General features: G+C 34.4%; 1 protein-coding gene across 4 annotated transcripts in view; it reads left to right on the forward strand.

Annotated features, from left to right (window-relative positions):
* The window catches only part of CCDC59 (coiled-coil domain containing 59), a 40943-nt gene extending 16742 nt beyond the window's left edge, over positions 1-24201 (forward strand). Inside the window, exons 4-5 of one of the 4 annotated variants that reach the window (XR_006726316.2) lie at positions 22546-22727; positions 23817-24201. Coding sequence is in view for 2 of the 4 variants with exons in the window: in XM_045519408.2 (XP_045375364.1) it covers positions 7295-7510 (216 nt within the window). In the remaining 2 variants the exon portion in view is untranslated. Of the gene's footprint in view, positions 1-7294; positions 7668-22545 lie in introns of those variants that run through there. The other 3 variants (XR_006726315.2, XM_045519408.2, XM_045519410.2) reach the window with 3 other exon arrangements.
* The last annotated feature ends 52 nt before the right edge of the window (positions 24202-24253 follow it).

Here is a 24253-nt window from a genome sequence, read left to right on the forward strand (position 1 = left end):
TAAGAATCCTCTGATAAACACTATTATTATTTCCATTTTCCATTGAGGAAATTAACATTCTTTGTAATATAACCCCTTAATCAAATGCAATAAATTAATTGATATGCAAGTCAAGCTTCATATATTTCATACAAAGAATAGTAGTCACCCAAATTAAATTCCTCAAAATCATTTTTGTGAAAAAAAATTCCCAACACTGAACTTCAGTTGATTCAAGCACCTTGTTTCCAAATAGGAATGATATTCATTACTTATTTGATGAAAGTTTCTTTTAAACCAGGGATTAATTTTACAATTACAGAAATGAAGAAAAGATATTCAAAAGTTATCAAACTCACATATAATATGTTTCAAAAAAATTTAAAGAATAGCAAATAATATTTGCCTTTTCTTATTTTCCAGTATCAAATATATATACAAAAGGGTTCTCTTAGCTATCTGGTGGGCAAAAAAATTTTGCACAGTATTAATTCTGCTAAAGAATAAGCTGAGTAGCAGTACACTTTAAAATGCATAGGTAAATGAATATTATATTTTTCCTAAATATTAGACTCAGATGAAATAATATTTTTTATAAAGGAAAATTGTGTAAAATTATGAACTACTAATGCATTGGTACACATCTTCCCAGTATATATATTCTGCTTACTATATTACAGATATTTTTATATCATTAAATAGTTTAATAAATCAATATATTAATGATTTATAGTTGAACAATATTTAATATAGTGTTGAGCCATAATCTTCTAATTAATTGTAAATTATTGCCTTTTAGATTATGACAATCTTAAAGAACAATGTAACAAAATTTATGTATATAAATTTTAAAATTTTTTGAATAAAATTTTCTTTACAGATCTGTATCCTATATACAATATCTATATAAAACTTCATATCACATTTCATGTAAACTAAGTATTTTGGAAGTTTTAGCATTTTAACTATCACTGTAAATATATATCTGGTGGATATTGCAAAGCACTCCCTTTTAAGTTTTTAAAAAACTCTTTTAGAGTTTTATATTCAATTTTAGTGGAAAGAAAAACATAGAAAAATAGTATTATATATCTTCCAGATCTGAAAGTGAAAAGATATGATTATTTTTCCAACCTTTACATAGGTTTATCGAAAGATGAAAGTTTCTAATTACATTATCATAAAGCTATAATAATTACTACCATTTTTAAGAAAGGATATTTTATTTTAATTAATTTGAAATGGTAGTTCAAATGGGAGATAGAAAAAAAAATCACTCATGCAATTGACTGCAAAAAACATGGAAAAATAGCTCCAAAAACATGATGCAAAATAATTTCTATATTCATTTTCAGTAATATCCTGATATATTGTAGTATGCTTTTAGAAACTCTCAGTTCTGTAGGAGATTCCATCTTATTCAGATCTTCCAGAAAAGGAAATATGCTTTCAGTAAAAAAAAAAAAAAAAAAAAAATTTGTTTGGCTTAAGCAATTAACATTAGGGCTCAAAATGATATTTTGGAATTTGAAGTGCCTTAAATCTTAAAAAAAAAAAAAAAAGAAAAGAAAAGCCAAATTGAGGAACCTAAGAATGTGGGTTTGATGGCCAGAGATATAGGGAGACTAGGGGCCTGGACTCTATTTCTTAAGTCCAATTTTTCCCCATCCTGTGCATATAAAGAACCATTAACAATGCAATGATTAATTTCAGAATAACAGGAAAGTCCAGCTGTCATCCTGAGATTTGATGTGTCCTTTTCTTGGGACATATATTCTTTCTTTCTAATAGATATCTCCTCTGAACCAAAGCTACACAACTGGTAAAAGCTGTCTGGCCTGAAGAATCTCTTATGTAATAAGTAAGATCCATGAATTTAGCTCATATTTAATTTGCAAGTACTATAGCAATCCACAGTTTATATTAACAAATGTTCCCACAGCACAGGTAGACGACCAATTGTTATACTTTACCCTCTCGTTTTATAGTTAATATAGGTACAGATTATATTATACTATTTATTGTTAATACAAAATAAATAGGCAATATAGTCTAGGAAGAAAGAAACATGGACATGTTTCAATCCTGAGACTTTATAGTTAATAAATGGTACTGTAGTTGAGATAGGGAGCCGGTTAAATAGGTCGGCCCTCTCCATCTCATGTACTACAGCTTAATATTTCCCCAGTAATACTGATCAAAATAAAGAACCAAGCCTATATGTCCTTTGAATTGTGTTAAAGTTTCTAATTTCCAGGTTATAATATAGAATAGGCTTTAATATAATTCATTTTGTTTCCTAAGAGGAGATGAGAACATAAAATTTGCATTATCTAAAGTCACAGCATGAGGCTGCTTAAACTCTGCAGCTGGATGTTTATAGCTGCTTTTTCTCCTGATTCTCTTTGTAGTGCTATAATGGGATGTGCTACATAATAAAATTCACGTCTTTTGTGCTGATGTTGTATTAATGCATTTTCTCAAGTTGAGTGTTCAACAGCAACAGCACAATAATATAAAAATATACAGGACTCTGCTATCCCCATTTTTTTCCTTTTGCTATAAATGAAATAAAACGAACTTCTCATCATGGCAATGAACTTCTCCATGACCTAGTTCTTTCTCATTTCTTTAACGTCTTAGCCTGCAGCTCCTGTATATGCAACTTATGTTATACTAAAATTCTAATGATTTTGTAAGAACTGGACCAAGATGCCACTAGGTAGGAACAATGTTGTTGAGAAGAGAAGATATTTTAGATGTATATTTAAGACTTGGTATTTAATTAATTGAAAGTGGGATATAATAGAAAAGGAATAATCTTGGATGACTTCCAAATTGGTATTTTGTGTGACACAGTGAAATGAAGTCCTAAGGGTAGGATTGGAGGGGTAAGAACTTGGAAATGATATCATATCATATCCTGTGATTTCCCTACACCTTCCCTATACCCGTGTAAATAATTTCCTTATGAACCTCTTCTCAAGTTTAAGTCACGTGTTTCCTTCCAGGACCTTGACTAGTGCAATAACTGGTGCCCAAAGTAGCCTCAGGAAGCAGAGGCTACAAATTCGGGAACCGGACTGCTCACATATTTGAGGAGCGCTGGGGAGAAATGAACATGGGTAATCCCCGACATGCGGTGACATTATGATTACTCAAATGATCACTGATGTTAGCATGTGAGGAAGTAAGTATACACGCAGCCTACAGCACTGGGAATTCAAGTGAACTTAAAACTCAGTTGCTGTGGCAAAAACTGATTATAAAGTTTGTGGTGTCACCTGGTTCCTTCTGATGGCCCTGAGAGAGTGTGTACAAGGAAAATGAGCAATTGAAAACAAAAAATATCTGGCATGGGTAATTAAAAAGCTTAAAAGGAAGTCTTGAAGGAGTCCCTCATTTCCTATGGCCAGAGGGAAGATACGGGTGAGAACCAAGTCCAGGGTCCAATTCTGAGGGTTTCAAGAGTTCTAACTCAAACAATTCTCAAGCCCACTAGGTCTCTTACACTGATAGAAAAGTATTAGTGGCAAAGGGGTAGAGTTGTAAATCATGAGAAAAGGACATTTAAGCAGCATGGATGAAGCTGAGAACTCATGTTCACCCCACTCCTACCATCAATTCACTCAATTATAAGACAAATAGAAAAAATTATTCTGTATGTAAGCCTTTTAATGACTGCACTTGCCTCACAAATTCCCCTCACAAGACACCCATCACTGCTTCTGGACCGAGCACAGATGAAAAGTACAATGATTGCTGTAAGAGGAGATGGCCCACACACCCAAAGGGTGTCAGATCTCTCCAACCTGTATGTGCAAGAAATTATAGAGACTGTGTGTGGGAGGGAGTGGATTTTAAGGCGTTAGACCACGGAGGATAAAATACAAGGCATAACTGGCTTGAATTCTTTGTCATGGATGCATTCACCCAGAATATGAAATTTAATATATTGGCTTAAGCATGTGAAAAGTCATTAATAACCTGATAAGTGGGCTAGCTGAAGCCTGGACTCATCAATAACTTACATTTTATAGTGTGGAAATGCCTGGATTTTGCGGATATACTCTAAAGGAAGAAGCACAAAGACTAAAAAAGGTAGAAACACTAGAATGAATCTGCTTAGCCCCTTTCTACCATATTATGGGGGAGAGGGTATAGCTCAGAAGTAGAGCATATGCTTAGTAGGCATGAGGTCCTGGGTTCAATCTCTAGTACCTTCATTACAATAAATAATTAAACAAACCTAATTACCTACCATACTCCAACGAGGGATACTTGAGCTTTCCTTCATCAAAGCTCTAAGAAATATATTATAGAAGAGGCTGTCAGCCTTGTAGGGGTGGAATTTTGTTAACTGTTTGCTAAAGACAGCCATCATTAAAAATTAAGTTAATTACCCCTATAATAAGGCTATTAAACTGTTTGCTAAACACAGTCATCATTAAAAATTAAATTAATTATCCCTATAAAAAGGCTATTGAAATAATTCTTCTTTCTCCAACTTCAATATTCCAATATGAGATTGAAAGGATATACTGCTCTCTCATCATTTTATTTCCAAATTTTAGATAATTTTTCTTAAGAGTTGCTCTTTTATGATCATAAGTAATCTCCAAAGATTACGGCTAACCACAAAAATGGCTGGTCTTACTGTGTTTTAATCTCATTATTTACATGCGCTCACTGGGAAGTGCTAATTAACACCAGCCTCGTAGAGAATACAGAGTTGAGTATATTAAGGCTAAAAACTAATTTTTGTCTAGAAATTTCATAAGGAATATAGGATTGGATTTTTAAAACCTTCTTTATTTGCTCTTTTATTTCAAATCTAGAAAAGCAAGCACAAAAGTCTCTTTATACAAGATTTCTTGCACTGTCTATGAATTTGGGTGAATTCTCTCTTTGAAATCACCAAAATAGTCTGAGAGCCCTGGCCTACAGGAAGTGACTTTTCTTATCAGTTGTCAGACTGGGATCTTGTAATTTGTATTATAGACACCAGTTCAGCTTGCTATGAGGGTTTTGTGTATATTGGTTCCATATGTGAGATCCTGAGACTTACTATCAAGTATAATACTCTATTAGAACCTTGGCTGCACTATCAATTTGTCAAATATGTTCTGGTAAAAGGAAGGATGGATTTTTATTGAATCTATGAAATAAATGAATTTCATGAATAGTAAGATTCAATAAAAGCATTTACTTCTGAACTCTAGAGATCAATGAAAATCAGATGTTTTATAAAGGTTTCATTTCATTTTACGAAACCATAGTCTACTAAATTGAGGGCTAGAAATAGATTAATAAGAAAGGGGAAAAAATGAAATGTATCCTCATGAATCCATCAGAAAACAGATCTCTAGAAATGTTAAGAGTATGCCAAAAGAAATAACCACAAGTAAATATGCCTCATTAGTGTATCTGATTATATGTAATTAAATCCTGTTTTTCTGAATCTGTTTCTTGAAAATTTTGCTTCTGAATGAAAATGACTCCTGGAAATCATAATCCAGTTCTCCAGGCTCCCTGAAAATTGTCAGAGCAATGTCTACTTAAACACCAAAGGCTTGTAATCATGAGCCTGTTTCTAGAAAGATTACCTGGTATAGTTCTTTCAACGAGTCTCTGAGACTGACTCCATTTTTTTTTTTATGCAGTGTATATCAGAGCTCTCAAGAAAATATGAAAGGAAAGAAGAAATTATCAGTTGATGATAAAACTGATGAATGGAAGTAGTTAATTTATAGAACAATGAAAAATATCAGCATGCGGAGAGATTACCAAATAAACCATGAAACTAGATTCCCACTTTTTGATGCTGCAAATGACGAAGAATAGGCATAAGGATGTATGGAATAGCATAGGGCCCAGAAATAGACTCACGTACAAATGATTACTTTTCTGTTTTTGTTTTTGCGATGACAAGATAATTCAATGGGGAAAGGATTATTTTTTCAGTAAGTGGTGCTGGACCAATAGGACAACCATAAACTTGAAATGGTTCATAGGCCTAAAAAGCTAAAACTATAAAACTTCTAGAGGAAAACAGAATCTCTGTGATCTTGGCTTAGGCAAAGATTACTCAGGCACAACAACAAAAGCGTGATCAAATAAAGAAAACATCGATAAATTCAACTTCATCAAAATTAAAAATTTTGTTCTTTGGAAGGCATCATTAAGAAAACAAAAATACAAGCCACAGACTGGGAGAAAGTATTTGTAGATCACATACCTGATAAAAGACTCATGTCCAGAATACATAGAGAACACCCACAACTTAATAATAATAATCAACCCAATTAAAAACGGGGTAAGGATTGGAACAGACACACCACCAGAGAAGACATTTGAATGGCAATAGGCACATAAAAAGATGCCCAGTTTAGTCTTCAGGAAAATTCAAATTAAAATTACACCTATTAGAATGGCTAAAATCCAAAAGGGAAAATGCCAAGGGTTGAGGATGTGGAGAAACTGGAACCCTCTGTCAAAAACTGTGAAAGGTCTGAGATTCTACCCAACTTAAAAGCTAACAAATTATTTTGTAAGCATTTTGTAGATGCTGGCAGAAGACACAAGACCCCTAACTCTGAGACAAAGGACAACTTATTACTTAATAGCAGTAGCCAGAGTATTATTTTACTGCACTGGGTCCCTGAGCCCTAATTACCACAGGGTGAGGGACAGGTGGATGCTGCGTGTGCAGTGGGTTTTATCACAGCTGAGGCGCCCTAAGCTTAGGGAATCTGAATCTTCTGAAACTGAATCTTCAAATGTGCTGACCTTTGCCCCAGAGGGAGACATTCTCTTTATTAAACTAGATAATAAAAGCGAACATGCTCTTGGCTTTTTCAAGGCTGTTCACTATACAAAGATACTTAAGAAGAGATAGCCTGAAACAAAAGATCAGTTAATTCCTCTGCTTGCAAAATGTGCAGAAACCTGAAATGCTCATGAAAATTATCTCCTGGTACCCTATAACATTACCGGTGAGAATGTAAAATGGTCCAGATATTTCAGAAACATTTGGCAGTTTTTTTAAAGTTAAAGATACATTTACCATTGAATTTGGTGAGCCTATTCCAAGGTATCTACTTAAAAAGTAAAGAAAATATATGCTTATCCAAAGACTTGGATATAAATGTTTATAGAAGCATTATTACTCAGAAGAGCCTCCAAATTATAACTCAATAAAACTGTTTTTTTTTTTAAATCATGGAAACTAAAAAACATACAGTAGTGTGTCTAGAGTTCCAGGTTTTAAATGTTCTTCTAGCTGGCAGCATAACCATCTTCTCATCTCCTTCAGGCTGCTGGGCTGAGGCGTGCTGCGGGTTCCACCAAAAGCATCAGTACCAGGTTTAAGGCACCTACCCTGTTCATGGTTCTCAGCCTTCCCTCTGCGTCAGGATCATCTAGAGAGCTTTCAAAACATACTAGCAGAGATGAAGCAATCCTCTATTCCAAGATTTGGATTCAACTAACTCGATCACACTATTCTTTTGTTTGTTTGTTTCCCAGTTGATGCTAATGTGCAGCCAAAGTAGAGGAAAAAGTACTGTACTATTTTTCTAGAATAATTTTGAAGCTATTTTGAGAGTCAGTATTGCTGGCACCTGTGATCACAGCCAGCCCCCAGTGAAACTGCAAAGCAATTGAGGAGAAGGTTTTCTCTACCTGATCAGTAAAGCTGTAGTTCACAGCACGAGGCAGGGGTGGGAAGGGGAGGGGTCATTCCTTGGGGAGTTTCCCTAATTACTTCTCGATCTCCTCTCTTATTGAGGGAGATTTTTCCCATCTAGAGAAATGATATTTTCCAAAACGTTATTCTAGTGTTTGTATGGATTTAGAATTTTATATTTAAAGTTTTAAAATTTTGCCTGGTATTTACCTTTTGTATACAGAGTTTGAGGTAGATAACATTGTCTAAGTCCTCATTCCCCATTTGATTAAATTGTCATGTCTGTCATTTATTAAATTCCTAATACACTCTTTTGGAGGCTCTCTCTCTATACTTTTTGTCTTTTCTTGTGCCTGCCTCAAACTGTTTTGATTACCATGATCTTATGATAATATTCTTTCAATACTCACTTCTTATGACATTGTACTGTAATTTTTTAAATCTGAAAGAGGATCAAGATGCTTATTTTTACTTGAGTTATTATTATACTTGAAGTCATTATGTAACATTTAAAGTGTTTCTGGTTTTCTAGGCTAGATTACTGTACAAATATATATGCATCTTTTAAAAGTTAAACAACTCCTTCAGGCCAGCAGAGGGAGCACAAGGTACCGTTTTACTAGTGAAGACTTAAAAATCATTTAAACATGTTCTTGTGCTGATTTAGGGAATAAATTTAAGAATTCAAAATACTTTTTCCATAAAATACCTTGATTAATAGAAGTCTGCACCTACATAATCAAAACTTGCCTAAATATTTCTAGGCCCTCCATAAGTCACATAATTTAGAGAAGAACCTAAATTTTCTTTTGAATGAGGATAATTTGGGGCATAAACTTACATATATAATGCAGATAAGATAAATTGAAATAATGTATGCAGTATAAGAAATGTAATTCAAACTTATTTTTGAAAATCAAACTCAGGAAAAATTCAGAGAGAATGACTAGAAAATAGTTAATAAACATTTGTTATTTTGTCACTTATTTTTGATCACATGAACACAGTTTTCTAATACTAGAATGCGCAGGTAAACACATGAAAGTCTTGAGTGACGAATGCTTCTAAACATTTCTGATGTGCTCATTTCTTTGAAGTGCAAGAAATTAGAAAACACTGCAAGTACAATAATATAAAAGGGGGTGGCCAATGTAGTAGGAACTTATAAACGGGCCAGTTTATATTGGATATTTTGAAAAAGCTGTGTTATTTCAATGGAAGTTTTTGTCTGCAGGCTGCTGCCCTTTGATATTTATAAATATCAGAATGATGGAGACTACTATGAAGTAAAAATGCTTCACTGAACCTCTCAGTGGCAGTAATTCAATCAAGCAAAGGTTGCAAAAGCCCTGTGGGCCACTTGTTATGTGATAGCAGAATAGACCTGATTCTGTTGTATCAAATATTTTTTAAGCCAGGAAGCTTAGTGTTAAATTTAATGCTCTATCAGAGTAACTGTATTACTCTGGGCTTGGTATATCCATTTCATTTTTGTTCCACATTTTGATGTGTTGTCAGTATATATTATGTGCTGCGTAAATATATATAAAACACATATAAACATAGTATGTACACAGAATACACATGTACACATAATACATATATCACACATATATGTATATACACGTGTACACATAAATATATATATTGTACACAAAACAATAAATTTAAAATGAAATTAAATATTTTTAAAAGTACAATATGTTAGAATAATTTAAAGATTTATTTTAAAATAAATATTTCTCAAATATATGTGCTGGTTTTACAGCCATAATTAAATTTTGAAATAAAGATTTAGGATGGTATATTTTAACTATTATCATTGCTGAATTTTTCACACCTTTTTCAAAATTTGCCAGATATGAGTTTTGAGTTTTGAATTTTGCAAGAAACAAATTTAACTACCTTTAAGTTTCTAGTCATCTTATGAAAAATGAAAGTTATATTATTATAAAATATATTCAGATGAAAATACTTTTATAAAACAACTAGAAAAAAATACTTGATTATTCATCTTTTCCTGGGGATCAGAAATAATTGAGCATTACCTCAAAGTGAATCATAAAGAAAAAGATGAATATATTTTACTATGAACTGAAAAATATGTATGCATGTCAAAATAAACATAATCAAACTTAAAAGGCAAGTTTCAAATAGGAAAAGACATTTGGAACATATATTAAAAATTATAGATCACAGAATAACCTTTCCCAATTCAATATTTTAAAAAGGATAAATTTCATGCTGGAGAGGCTGTGGAGAAAAGGGAACCCTCCTACACTGTTGGTAGGAATGTAGTTTGGTGCAGCTGTTATGGAAAACAGTATGGAGATTTCTCAGAAGACTAAAAACAGACTTACCATATGATCCAGCAATCCCACTCCTGGGCATATATCCAGAGGGAACCTTAATTCAAAAGGATACATGCACCCCAATTTCCATAGCAGTACTATTTACAATAGCCAAGACATGGAAACAACCTAAATGTCCATCAACAGATGACTGGATAAAGAAGTTGTGAGATTATATGGTATAGCACAGGGAAATATAAACAAGATCTTGTGGTCACTCACAGCAAAAAAAAAAAAAAAAAAATGACAATCTATATATGTATGTTCATGTATAACTGAAAAATTGTGCTCTACACTGGAATTTGACACAACATTGTAAAATGACTCTAACTCAATTAAAAAAATGTTTAAAAAAAGAAGTTGTGATATATTCATATAGTGGAATACTACTCAGCCATAAAAAAAGAATAAAATAATGCCATTTGCAGCAACATGGATGGACCCGGAGATCGTCATTCTAAGTGGAGTAAGCCAGTAAGAGAAAGAAAAATACCATATGATATCATTTATATGTGGAGTCTGAAAAAAAAACCTTATTTACAAAACTGAAACAGACTCAGACATAGAAAACAAACTTATGGTTACCAGGGAGGAAGGGGTGTGAAGGGATAAGTTGGAAGTCCATGATTTGCAGATACTAACCACTATATACGAAATAGATAAACAAGTTTCTACTGTATAGCACAGGGAACTATATTCAATACCTTGTAGTAACTTATGGTGAAAAAGAATATGAAGATGAATATATGTGTGTTCATGTATGACTGAAGCATTATACTGTATACCAGAAATTGACACATTGTAAACTGACTGTACTTCAATAAATACATATATATATACAAAAAGTAAAATAAAATAAAAAAGGATACATTTCAAAGTATAGGCATTTCTTTAAAAAAAAAATAAAATGTTACTAGATACATGAAAAAATACATTCTCACCAGAAAATTCAAATTTGAACAATGAAGATTTGTTTGTTTTTGTCTTTCAACTTGGCAATTAAAAACAATAATATAAAGTGTTGAAATTTAGAGAAGTCATTACCTGTCTGCATTTGCAGTGGGTGTATAATTTGATGCAATCTTTTAGGCAGATGATATTTATCAAGAGGTTAAAAAAAAAATCCACGCACTTTGATTTGGTGATTCCATTGCTAGTAATTTATCCTAAAGATATATTCAGAACTTGGCTTTCTACATCGACTTTTCCTTTTGCCTGGAACTCCTGGGATAACTGGCTAACTCCCTTACTGCCTTCTCATCCATCTTAACTGTTCAATGAGACCTTCCCTAACCAACTTATTTAAACTGGAAATTCTACCCTTCCATACAAAATTTCTATATTTTGCTCTTTTTAAATTTTCTTTGTACATATAACATCTTCCAACGTCCTCTATAATGTATGTATTTAATCTGTGTGTTGTTCATTGGAAGCTCAATGTTCCTGATGTCCTGTTCCTCCAATTATCTGGAAGAGTATTTGACATAGGGAAAGTGTTTAATAAATATTTGTCAAATGAATAAATGAATGTCAAGGATGCTCATTCCAGGTTTATTTATGGTAACTAAGGGAAAAAATGGGAATAATTCCTCTCTGTCTGGGAATGATTAAGTAAATCATGGTCTAGCTACATGTGTATCAGTTTCCTAGGGCTGTCGTAACAACTTACCACCAACTGGGTGGTTTAAAACGATACAAATATATTTTCTCACAGTTTTGGAGGCCAAGAGTCTGAAATCAAGGTGTTGGCAAGAATGGTTCCTTTTGGAGACCTTAGGGAGAATCCGTTCTGTTCTTCCTAACTTGTGGTGGCTGCTGGCAATCCTTGCTGCACTGCTGTGCCTCAATTTCACATTACCTGGGTCTCCTCCCCTTCTATTCTCTCATAAAGACACTTGTCATTGAATTTAGGGCTCATCCTAATGCAGGATGATCTCATCTTGAAATCCTTAAATGCAGCTTCAAAGAACATTTTCCCAAATAAGGTCACATTTATAGAGCTGGGTGGACCTATCTTTTGGGGTGGGGAACCCTTCAACCCACTACAATATATCACATTGCTACAGTTCTATTAAAAATCTTAGTTTGGTTACTATTTAAAATCTTGAGTAATGTTCATGATGTAATGTTTAATTAAGACATGTGTATATATTTGTATATAGATACATAGCTACACATACACACACATACTAAGTAAATAATCCTAATTTTAATTAAATTTGTGAATTTAAAATATCCAGGAGGAAATATACCAAGATGTTAAAGAGTTTAATGCTGGGATTCTGGCTGATAGGAAAACAAGTGGTCCATTTTTCTCTTCAGTTTCCAGATTTTTCCAAAATTTCTACCAAGAAAATGGATTTTAATTTTTATATTTATAATTATCTTATTAGGATAAAAATAGAAACAGCCCTTATAAATGATTTATTGAGAAAGTAAGAAAAACTAAGTTTCAAAATGACACCATAATTAATCACCAATTTTATATCTAATGCCATTAGGTTTATTCCCATGAATTTTTTATGTCAATCTGCTCAGGAGGATGTGGAGTTATCTGTCCCCAAAGATTTTCTACAAAAGATGAGAGACCACTCTGTTGGAAAGCTTAGAAATTCACCTTTCTGAGAACAAGGGAGTAGGGCTAATGAACTGTAGACTCCCTTGCAATCTGTCTAAACCGTCATGATTTTGCCAGTTTGAGCATATTGTACATTTTATGATTCATCAAACGCATATTAAATAGGAAATTCTCATCATCTTTTCTTGACTCTTCTTGTTTTGTTTGTTTTTAAAATTTGACACAATCATGCTCACTTTTTTAGATTCTGCCACTTACCCTTATTGTTCATTTATTAATTAAACTGGTGTTCATTGAGTGCTCCTACAGTGCCAAGCTGTACACAGGGTGAGTTAGAATTTGGGAGATTATCAGTCCTGAGTCTGGGGACAGGTGCTCATGCAGGGGGCTTGTGTTTGGGGCTTTCCCCTAGGAACCAGCTGCACAGCACACATACAGGGCCACATCCTCTGAGCACAGCAGGCTTCACAAGAGGGTCTGACCCAGGCCAGGACAGCACAGGAGCCTTGGAGGAAATTGTTGAGAACAGAATTGTTATAGAGATTCCTGGGTCTTGTCCTCATTTACGTGCATCTCAATTGACTGGTGTTGATTTGTAACCTCAGGAGCTTCCCAGATGAAATCACAGGCAAGGAGAGATCCAAGAAAGAGATCATCCCCAATTGGTAGGAGAGCAGCTTCTTTTTTTTTTAAATTTACTTTTTATTGAAGTAACACTAGTTTAAACATTGTATGAGTTTCATGTGTACAACATTGTATTTCTACTTTTGTATACACTACAACGTACTCACTACCAAAAATTTAGTTTCCATCCGTCACCATACCTATTTCACCCTTCCCACCCTCCCCCCACCCACTGCCCTTCCCCATCTGGTAACCACTACTCTGGTCTCTGCATCCACGTGTTTGCTTTGGTTTGGTTTGTTCACTGATTTTGTTTGTTTGTTTTTTAGGTTTCACAATGACTGAAATAATATGGTATCTGTCTTACCATATGTGACTTACATAACTTAGTAAAGTACCCTCCAGTTCCATCCATATTGTTACAAATGGCAAGATTTCATCTTTTTTTTTAAACATTTTTATTGAGTTATAGTCATCTTACAATGTTGTGTCAAATTCCAGTGTAGAGCACAATTTTTCATTTATACATGAATGATTTCATCTTTTTTTAAGTGGCTAAATAGTGCTCTATTTTGTGTGTGTGTGTGTGTGTGTGTGTGTGTGTGTGTGTGTGTGTGTATTACATCTTTTCCATTCATCTATTAGTGAGAACTGAGGTTGGCAGGCAGCAATTTTAATAAGCAAGGAAATTTACATATCAGGCTTGTCTTGAGTGTCTGCAAGTTGAGTAGATCTCCACACCCACTCACCAGAATCTTAAAAATTTGTACAGAGGCTTTAACTGGGGTTGGTCACATACATGGTCCACCACATTGCCCTCTCAAGGCTTCACCCTTGAACACTGTTCCCTCTGTGGGAATGGTGGGTAGAATGTACATTTCAAAAACAAGGGAGCAGGTAGAGAGCCTACAGCTGTCTGGGGCCACGTAGGAGTCAACCAGTGGTCACATCCTCTCAATAACCTCCTCCAACAACTAGGGTCCTATGTGCAAAAAAACCAAAAAACTGTAGAAGCATATTCTCCAAAGTAACTGGCCATATCCATTAGATAATTCTGAGAAGAGGATAAAGACAGAGAAGTTTTTAAAAAATTAGTGAGTTATTCCCTTTTTAGTATCTTAATTCTAATGGTTAAATGATGTTTCATGCAATTTGTAATATTTTGACAAGGGATATATTTGTAAGAGATTTTCCTGAGATGGAGAGTACAATAAAGTCAAATATACTTTTAAAAGTGTGCTTTCATGTTTATTAATAAAGATGAATTCATTGAAGCAAGGAAGATTTGATTTGCAAATCTTACCTACATTATTGGAGGCATAAATGAAAGCATTTAAAAAATTTGCCAATTGTTCGGTCCTGCTGTGGACATAAGCCAGTATTAGGCCTTTTAGCACCGACGTGAGCACTTTCATTTTGAATCTTACTCAAAAGATGATACCTCCAGGAATTTAGCAACCCTTTTTGTCACTTTGAAAATCTACTAGTGAACCTCTAGGGAAATCTACTGGATTGCATCTTAATTAGCTTTCTAAGTCCATTTCTCCAAAAGCCATTTAGCACTTCAATGATCCTGGAGAAGCTGCTTGTATCAAATCACTTTTCAGCTGGTAAGATGAACCACTTCCCTTGTCCTGCCCAGGACGCTGAGCACAACTCTGCTGATGACCCCCGGGGCTGTGGGGAGCCCAAACCTCTGTCCTCCAGTTTGAGTAGGTCAGTCATGTGTGAGGAAAATAAGGATGTCTCTGCTCATGCTCGCTCTCGAGCTCACTCTCTGGTTCTTCCGTTTATCTTAGATAATATTTGTAAATTTTAAAAGAGAAGGCTAAATTTTAAGATAGAAAATCTGCATTTGTTGCGGGTAATTTCTGATGGCTTCTGAAAGGGAGACATTCATCTACCAGAAGGAAGAATGACTAAGACCAAGCCTCTGATTTATTTCCAGGCTCATCTGTTTTCCACAGGTTAGGTTTTTTTTCCCTAGGTTAATTTTAGAAGAAGCATGATTGCTTCCACCCAGGAATGAAGAACAGTGAACCATGTCCTGGAAAAAACACTCAAGTCAGGGCCATGCCATATTCGTTGTCATAATATCCATCGTGTGCCTGACATATCAAAGAATTTCAATAAAATTTTCTTCAGTGCACTTACGTCTGTGTTACATAGCCCTGGGCCAGCCCGCTAAGGTCCCTGAGGCTCATTTCCTCCATTTTGTAAAAAGGATATAAAAAAGCTGCTGTTGATCCATTTTGAGGAAAAACCAAGCTAATGTTAATATATTTTTAAGCTATGGTTTTGTGTGGAGAAAGAGTTATTACTGTGTACACATAACAAAATTATTTATAAATAAACACTGTAATATTGAGGTTATGAGATGAAATTAAAAGAGATTGTTGGAATATCCGATTTATCCAGGGACATCAGTGCATTATATTTCTGCCATTTTATGTGATTTAACTTTTCTTCATAGTACTTATGTCACATATTTTTGTTTGTTTTAAAATATCTTTCTAACTAGTTATTAACATTTACTAAAGTAAAGACCTTGCCTGTCATCTTCCCAGCTGAATCCCAAGCATTTAAAACAATGTCTGGCACCGAGCAGACACTCAACTATTTTTAAAAAAAATCAATACCACCATGTTGCAGATAGCAACTTACCTCTGGGTCTCTGTCTGCTAATGTTTATGGCTGGACAGTGTTTGTCCTAGCTGAGACTAGAGATTATGAATGATAAGAAAATCACAATCATTATAACCTATGTAAATAGAAAAGAAAAATATTGTAAAATACTGTGTGTGGACAAGTATATTTTGCTCCTGAGAATTAGAGGGATTTTACATGAATATATAATGATTAAATCACAATCTTATTATAGGCAATATGTGTTCAGGTTACCAAACTTAACCTTTGTGAGAAAAATATCATACTCTTATTTATATTGTATTTTCTAATAAATAGATTCCAGTATTTGATATTTAAAAAGCATTACTGGTTATCCTACTAAAAGAAAACATTTCTGAATGAAATTTTATAAATATATCATAAAACCTTATCTTTAATCAGTATATCCAAATATTATTTTGTGTTTATTCAAGCATGCACTAAAGTAGTTGGCATATTTTTGGCAGTTCTGGTCAAATTACTTCATCTTTTCAGAAATGTTTAAACCAAACTGACAGTTTGGGCAACCTGACAGCCTTTATTCATGATTGTCTAATTTTTTCACAGTATGAATCAAATTATTTTCTTGATTACGAAGTTGACCAAAGAAGGGCTGTGTCCCATAATTGTTACTTTGCAACTTGAGAATGTATGGAAATATGACAATTGCACTCAAGGTCATATATAGCTGATATGAAATATTCCTGGAAGAATCATGTTAAGAACTTTAGAAACTTTCTCTTTCATAGTCTACTTTTTCTGGTAGAAGTAATTTACATTTCGTTCTGAATTTGAACATTTTGTTTTTGTTTGCTTGATTTGAACAATCTTTAAAGTTTTGTCTTCCATTTCTGTCTGAATATCATTATACATTCTAATAATTTGCTCTCTGAACAACTATGAATTTTATTTTAAAAATATGAATTTTATTTTAATATTTTACATTTTATCTAAGAGTTAATTGATTGTTGAAAATCTCATAGATTTTTGTTTGCTTGCTTCTGTTTCAGAAAAAACTTTAAAATTTACAATTTATTTTCACTGAAGTCCACTTAGATTAATGGGATTCAACTTTTTAACTTTGAGAAAAACATCCAAATTCTTTATACTGTTATCTTCCTTTCTCTAATATTGTGATAGTAATTCTAAATTCAAAATAATTTTCTGTAACAGTATGTTGTATCCACACATTATAAACTGACTACACTTCAATAAAATATATATACAAAACAAACAAACAAACACCAGTATGTTGAATCCCAGGAAAACAAAGTAAGGCTCACTAATGTGAGAAACTACTTCAGAATATTGTGTTAGGCTCTATATTGTATTTTATTTGATAGAGAAGTATTAAAGTATTACTTAGTATTTTGCCTTAATTAATATTCTGTTGATTGCAAACAGAAATCAATTTGAAAGAATTTAGGAAAAATAACAACTTTAAATGTTAGATATTGGGTTATCCAATGGAACTCAAGGGCACCTAGGGCTCTCAAATCACTAGAGAGAGGATCAGGAAAGCCACCAGGGCTACAATCTACAATCTGTCTCTTTTCTCTGTTTTGCTCTAAACATCTGCCTCACTTTTTTTTTTTTTTTTCTCTTTGTAGACTGGCTTCTTCTACTTCTCCATAACCATAGTGGAAAAATGGTTACTCACAGATACCAAGTTTATATCAACATTGTTTCATCTATCCTAATTGGCTGTCTTCGACCTTCAGTTCCAAACTCTTGATAAAAATGTCCTTTATTAATTTGGCTTTGACACTGTGGTAGATATTCATGCTATTTCCCAAGTGTTCATAGCTTTCTTTCCACCTTGCAAGCATGTGATAGGATTGCACGTCTTAGCTCCACTGTAGTTGGGTGAGACCATGTGATGTATCCTGGTCAATGAGGTGAGAGCAGTAGTGATGTGTGTCATTTAAATACCAATTAAGAGACTCTAGAGTGTGCTTTTACTCTGCCTTTATGATCTGCTGAATTACAGTTAATGGCTACTTCATCGGCTGTAGTTCCTGAATGAAGATACGCCAGATAAGGGTCCCCATACATCCCTCAGTGGAGCAAGAAATAAACCCCTATGGTTTTAAATCACTGAGATGTTGAGGTTATTTCTTACCTCACCATAGGTAAGCCTGTCTTGACCAAAATACAAGTATACCTGGAATTGTATTAGACTTGCAATATTTTCATCTGGATTTGATCTGTTATTTAAAACTCCTCTCTAAGCCCTTGCTTTGTTTCTGTTTGCCCTGCATTCAAACTATTTTCCTGTCCCTAGCGCTCAGTACCCATTTTCTTCTGTCATGCTGTGTGGCTGCTACAAGAATTCTCAGGGGATGTATAGACAGGGCATTAAAGTGGACTGGAATAAACAATGGTTTAGGAATTACAAAACTTACATTCTTTTACCTTATTATCCAGCTATGAACATGTGGAAATTTATAATTTTGAGACTCAGTTTCTTCATATGAAAATGCATACATTACACTCTACTTACCTCAATTAAAACGTATAAAGAGGAAAGTACTATATTATAGAAATATAAGTTATTGCCATCTATTCATTTATATACCAATCAGTCATCTATCTGTCATCTTTATATACATTGCTGAGGTGTGTTTTCCCAAGGTATAGCGGGCATTATTTTAACTAGTTCAGTTACACCAATGAATATGCAAATTCATAAAACTTGATAATGACATGTAACAAATGAGTCATGATTCCTTTTAAATAACTGCTTCTAAACCTTTGTTTCCTCAGTATTTCTTAAATTGTGTTTCAACACAAGCCAAATGATAATACTAGTTACATACTTCAAAACAGTATGGATTGCGTCCAGGTAGTGATTGAACTATGCTGTCCATTGGATGCCAGTGGCAGCACTAAGCTATACCCATGTAGCCATGTTTCTGGTGGCACTGAGGGAATCTCTCAAGCTCGTGCCCTGGTGTGAGACTTGGGAGGGAGAAGCAATGTTCTTGTCTTCTTTGACTGTTATTCTGTGAGAAACAGTCATGAAGATGTGAGGTCTTTCTGCTGCTGCTTCTCAGGCTTCACTCTCCAACTTCTGGTATTGAAAGGTACATATATGGAAGCAACAATGGTGGCTTCTGAATCTCAGCATCCTGAAGCCTCTGCAGCTACACCATATGTTCTTGACATTTGTTGTTCGCGTAGTGGACCGAGAGGTGATAATTCCCTAGTGGGTCAATTCTATCCTGTTCTTCATTTCTGGAGGCCCAGCTCAGAGCTTGCTCCTGTGGTCTTCTCAATGATTCTGTAAGCCCCTAACCCTTATTTAATTTATTCTTATGTGAAATATCTCCAGCGGTGGTTCTTAAACTTTAGTGTGCCTCAGAGTGACCTGGTGGACTTGTTAAAACACAGATCACCTGGCTGCACTCCCAGAACTTCTGATTTATTAGGCATAGGGGTAGGATCCAAGAATATCAATGTATAAGAAGTTCTCCAATTGTCAAACCAGAGACCACACTTTGACATCTAGAGTATTTTCTGTTTCCTACTCAGATCTGTAATGAAATAGACCTTGTCCCTGAGTGTATCAAATAATCCAGGCCAGTCACAACTGCTTCTCAAAAGTTCAATAACTGGGCTCATTAAGTGTTGCCTCCCAAATGGAGAATATTAATTGGAATTACAACAAAATGTATATTAAGTAGTGTTAGTACAGATTTGATCACTAGAATGGCTTCTGTTATGTGGAGCATGTAGTTTCATTTTTATGCTTTGGAATAAAGCCTACCTGGGTGATGTTACACAGTAACATTATTTTATAATAACATACCCTTTTTTTCACCCCTGTCTGAATATAAGTTCAGCACAGCTAATACTTTTGTTATTATGGAGCTTTTCTATAATTCTGTTCTGAAAATAGAAACTTAAAAAGAACTACCATTTACATTTAATTATGATCCTTTTATACTGCATATGTTAGAGAATCCTCTTATTTTTAATTTTAGCTTAATCATCTATTTAACTTAGTTCAGCTCAATACTTTTTTCATAAAAGATTTTGAGGCCTAAAGATATAAGCATTTAGAGAAAGAGCTGAAGCTAGACTCTAAATCTTTAATACTTAGTCCAGTTTTCTTTTCACTACTGCTATCAACTCTGTGGAGTGTGGGCTTCATTGTTACCAATTTTATATGTGTTCAAATCACAGAACAATGGAGACTTTTACCCATATTTTAAACAAAAATTTAAAAAATATATTAGTATGAATTACTTGCCAAACCCATGCTAATATTTAATATTTAACTATTAACCAGAGATCACTAGCTGCTATCAAGTTTCAAGTTGTTATCTGAATGCTGTTTAAAATATCATTTTATGCTATTTTGAATTCTTCTTTAATTCTTAGAAATAAGTAATATATTTGGATATTTTCCAATATCTCCTTATGAATTAAGTTCCCTCACTCTATAATCATGTTATTTAATCAAAAATTAACTTCCTGACAGAGTGGCTTGTTAAGGATTTGCTAATTCTGACTTTCTTCTCTGAAATTTAATTGAACTCAGCAGTCAATAGCTCCTCTCCCCAGGTCTCAGATAACAAAATACATTTTGTTTCTTTCTTTTTTTCCTCCAGATTTATCATTTCTCAAACTTTGAACATTCTTCTTTAAAAATTACCTTCTTTTTTTTTTTTTAACAAAGAAGCAATTAAAAAAATAAACAAATAATTATTATTTGATTATTCTTGAGGCTTTGCTGTTTTTCAATTTTGGGTCATTTTCAATCTCTTTTAATATGCTTTTGCATCTGTTTAAATATATATCAGCCTAGAATTTTCTAATGCAGTCCAGTGTCTTGGGCAACTCAAAGACATTTGGTTTGTTCTCATCTCTGTTGTCAGTTCTGTCCATGGAAAGTATCCTTCCAAATTGATGTAGGCTACTTCATATGTTGCAGAAAAACAGTGAAAGAATCTCATGGAGTTGTGAAATGCTTTAAAAACTTCAGTTGCATGTTTAAGATCTAATCTCATTTAATGAAGTTTGAAGAGATAAAAACACATCTCTGCAAAATAACTTCTGATTTAGGTTTGATTAGGTGATTGATGATTGTCAAAGCTGGGTGATGGTACAAAGGGTTTACTATACCAATATCTCTACATTTACATGATTGTAATTTTCTGAAATAAAAAGCTTTTGAAAACAAGATGAACAAGATGTGAAATGATACTTATAAGGATTGTGTGGTAATAGTGCCTAGAGAGGTGTTTAGTGTGTAACACAGATAAATATTTAAGATAAAAGTGAAAAACAAAACAAATACATTGCTATTGGTATTTATTATGTGCAGCTAGACCACAAGAAAATGGGTTAAAAAAGAAATTTATATGTTAGAGTAGGGATAAATTACTTTTTGGTGTTGTCTTTATTTTATACTATTATTTACATCACAAAAACAGATGTTAAGTGGACTTAATTTTTTTTTGTTATGTAGATCTCTTTTTCATAAAATTCAGTGAAATAAAATTCAAGAAATTAAATTTAGTTCTCATTCTTATTTCCAAGCAACAATTAGTAATGAAGGTCATGTTTTTGCATTTAAAAATGATTACAGAGTTTTGTAGGACAAATGAGAGCAAACACTGCAAAGTCTGAAAAAATGATGCTATAACTTGTGATGGAGAAGTAATTTTAACTTTTTGAGTTTAAGATCATGAACCTCTCCCCCAGAAAAACTGGCATAAATGTAACTCAAATATCACAATATTAGAGTTTATGGAGCAAGCCCATAGGGCTCCAGGTTAAGATCACTTTTCAAACAGAATTTCCATTCTAGTCCTCTAAAACAGGTTACAGATCTATGACTATTAGAAACACCGAGTGTTAAAGGTAAAACTCACCGTGAAAAATCATGACAAGAACGTATGTAGGCTTAATATCTTTAAAATTAAAAGAGAAAAAAATTATAAGATAAACACTCCACTAGGTAAGTGAGTGATGACTCTGACCTTGTAATTTTTGGAGGAGGTCATGGAGAGGGTGTGACCATAGCTTGACCCACAAGCTGGACCCAGGTAACTGGAGGCACCCACAGCTCCCCCCGTCCTTGGAATGTACATTCTCCCCACCACCCCCACAGTGGGAGCCAGTTTCAAGAATGCAGCCTTGAGAGCGGCGTGTTGTTGAGACCATGTGGACCTTGTGCCTGACTGAACTGCATTAAGTCCTCTGTATAAACTTTTAAGATTCTGGCAGGTGGAGTGGAGCTGAGATCTGCTTGTGGCACCCTATGTAAGTTTCCCTGCTTACTAAACCCGCCACCCACCAATCTGGAGTGGCTGCCTCTTTCTTCCATCTCTCCTTGTTCTTTCTGTACCAGGGACCCTTTAGGATCTCACCCGGGAAGCTCCTGAGGGGGTGAACCACAGTAATAAGTAATTGAAAAAACAGTAAATTAAAGAAATGTGTTTATCCTTTGTACCAAGGCTGGTCTTAGGGTGAAGTAAGAAAGATGCCTAGGAAGCAAAATATACAGAAGTACTCCTTCTCTGGGTCACACAAGTGCAGCGACTGCCCCTGAGAATGGAGCCTCCTTACATTTTACCCTATACACGCCTCACTTGTTTTGCTTTTGTCCCAGTCTTGCTTTACATTAATCAAAGAAATTCAAATTACAGCTATGATTGGCTGTCTCCTGGATGGTTCCCTGGGACCCCCTGCTCCTGATGTTCATGCCTTTGTGTGTGGCATTCTGCGTGACCAACAGATTATGTCTGAAGCGATGGTACGTGACAATGTGGCTTCTGCTTTGCTGTCTCTTCTGGGGGAAACTCACTCTGGAGATGCCAGCTGCCATTTGGTAAGGCTAACCAACCTGCTAGATGCTGAAATCCCAGTGATAGGAAGCTGATACCTTCTACTAACAGCTATGAAAATGAGCCATTTTGGAAGCAGGTTTTTCAGCCCCAGCCGAGTCTTCAGGTGACTGCAGCCTCACTAAGACTTTAATTGCTACCTCATAAGAAACCCTGAGTCAGGACCAATCAGCCCAACTGCTCCTGAATTCCTGACTCACAGAAACTTTGAGATAATAAACACTTATTTATCACTGCATTTGTGATGCAACAATAGGTAACTAACACAACAGCAGACTTGACACATTTTATTATTTCTACCTAAAGAAAAAGGAATTCTGCCTGGTAATATAGTCTTATCATAGTGGTTAAGAATACAGACTCTGGAGCCAAACTAGGTTTGAATTCTAGATCAGTCACTGATTAGGTGTGTGGCCTTGAAAAAATTACTTCACCTATTTGTGTTTTAGTTCTTCATTCATAAAGAGGGAAAATAATAGCACCTATAATACAGGGTTGATGAAAGAATTAAGAAAGTGAATATATGTAAAGTGTCCATTAAGTAATAAGTATTATAAAAGTGTTTGATATTACTATTTCTAACTATTTTTGCCCATGCTTATTTCTCACATAGATACATGTATTATTGTTAACAGTGAGTGAAGTGCATCTTTTTTATGTGCAAATATATTTGACTAATGCTTTACACAGTAATGCCTGGTAATAAATGTGCATGGCTTCCAAAAAAGATGTTTTGTATCTCCAGAGGAGAAGAAATGAGATTTCTCCCACCTTAGTTTTAGGTGGGGAAAACCAATTTCTGAATTACGTAGCCAGGAAAAAAAAAAACCCTATTACTCACACTTTATTTGAGTATTCTTTCTTGCCATATTAGTGGTGCTCCCAGCTTCAGTAGCTGGGGTTAAATTATTGCGTGTCTCCTATAATAAAAGACTTAGAAAGGTTTTATTGTCAAATGTTGCATGCCTACAACGTGCAGCTTGTGCTGCCCCATAAATGAATCTCTTGCATCGTATTTGCGTGTGTGTGCGCGTGTGTGTGTTTGACCTACATGCATTCTTCTCTCTTTAAAGGAATGTTCTTACTGCTCTGCAGACAACATCCAGCCTGAGCTGGAGGTTACCATGGTGATGTGGCCATACAGGATGGCTTCAAGACTACATCTTGCTGAGTTGTTTTCAGGGAGAATTGAGGATTGTTGTCTTTTGCTGATAGATTCTACTTAAACATGACCCTCCCTGTCATCTCTTTTCTAAGAATAATTAAAGAATTTTGTTGTTGGTGGATGCCCAGGCTGGCTGTTTTCAAAAGTATAAAAGTAGGTAACATTCATCTTTACATTTTCCTTTTCTGTGACCTTTTCCCCAGTAACAGCATTCTTCTTTTTCTCTAGGCATTTGATGACCTTATATTACCTCAGGCCTTCCTAAAAAACAATAAATGAACCTGATAAGCTTATCCATGCTCTGATTTTTTTTAAAAAATCATATCACTTTTTTGATTTGCATTA

Source organism: Camelus bactrianus, chromosome 12 (genome assembly GCF_048773025.1).
Source record: "Camelus bactrianus isolate YW-2024 breed Bactrian camel chromosome 12, ASM4877302v1, whole genome shotgun sequence".
Lineage (NCBI taxonomy): Eukaryota > Metazoa > Chordata > Mammalia > Artiodactyla > Camelidae > Camelus > Camelus bactrianus.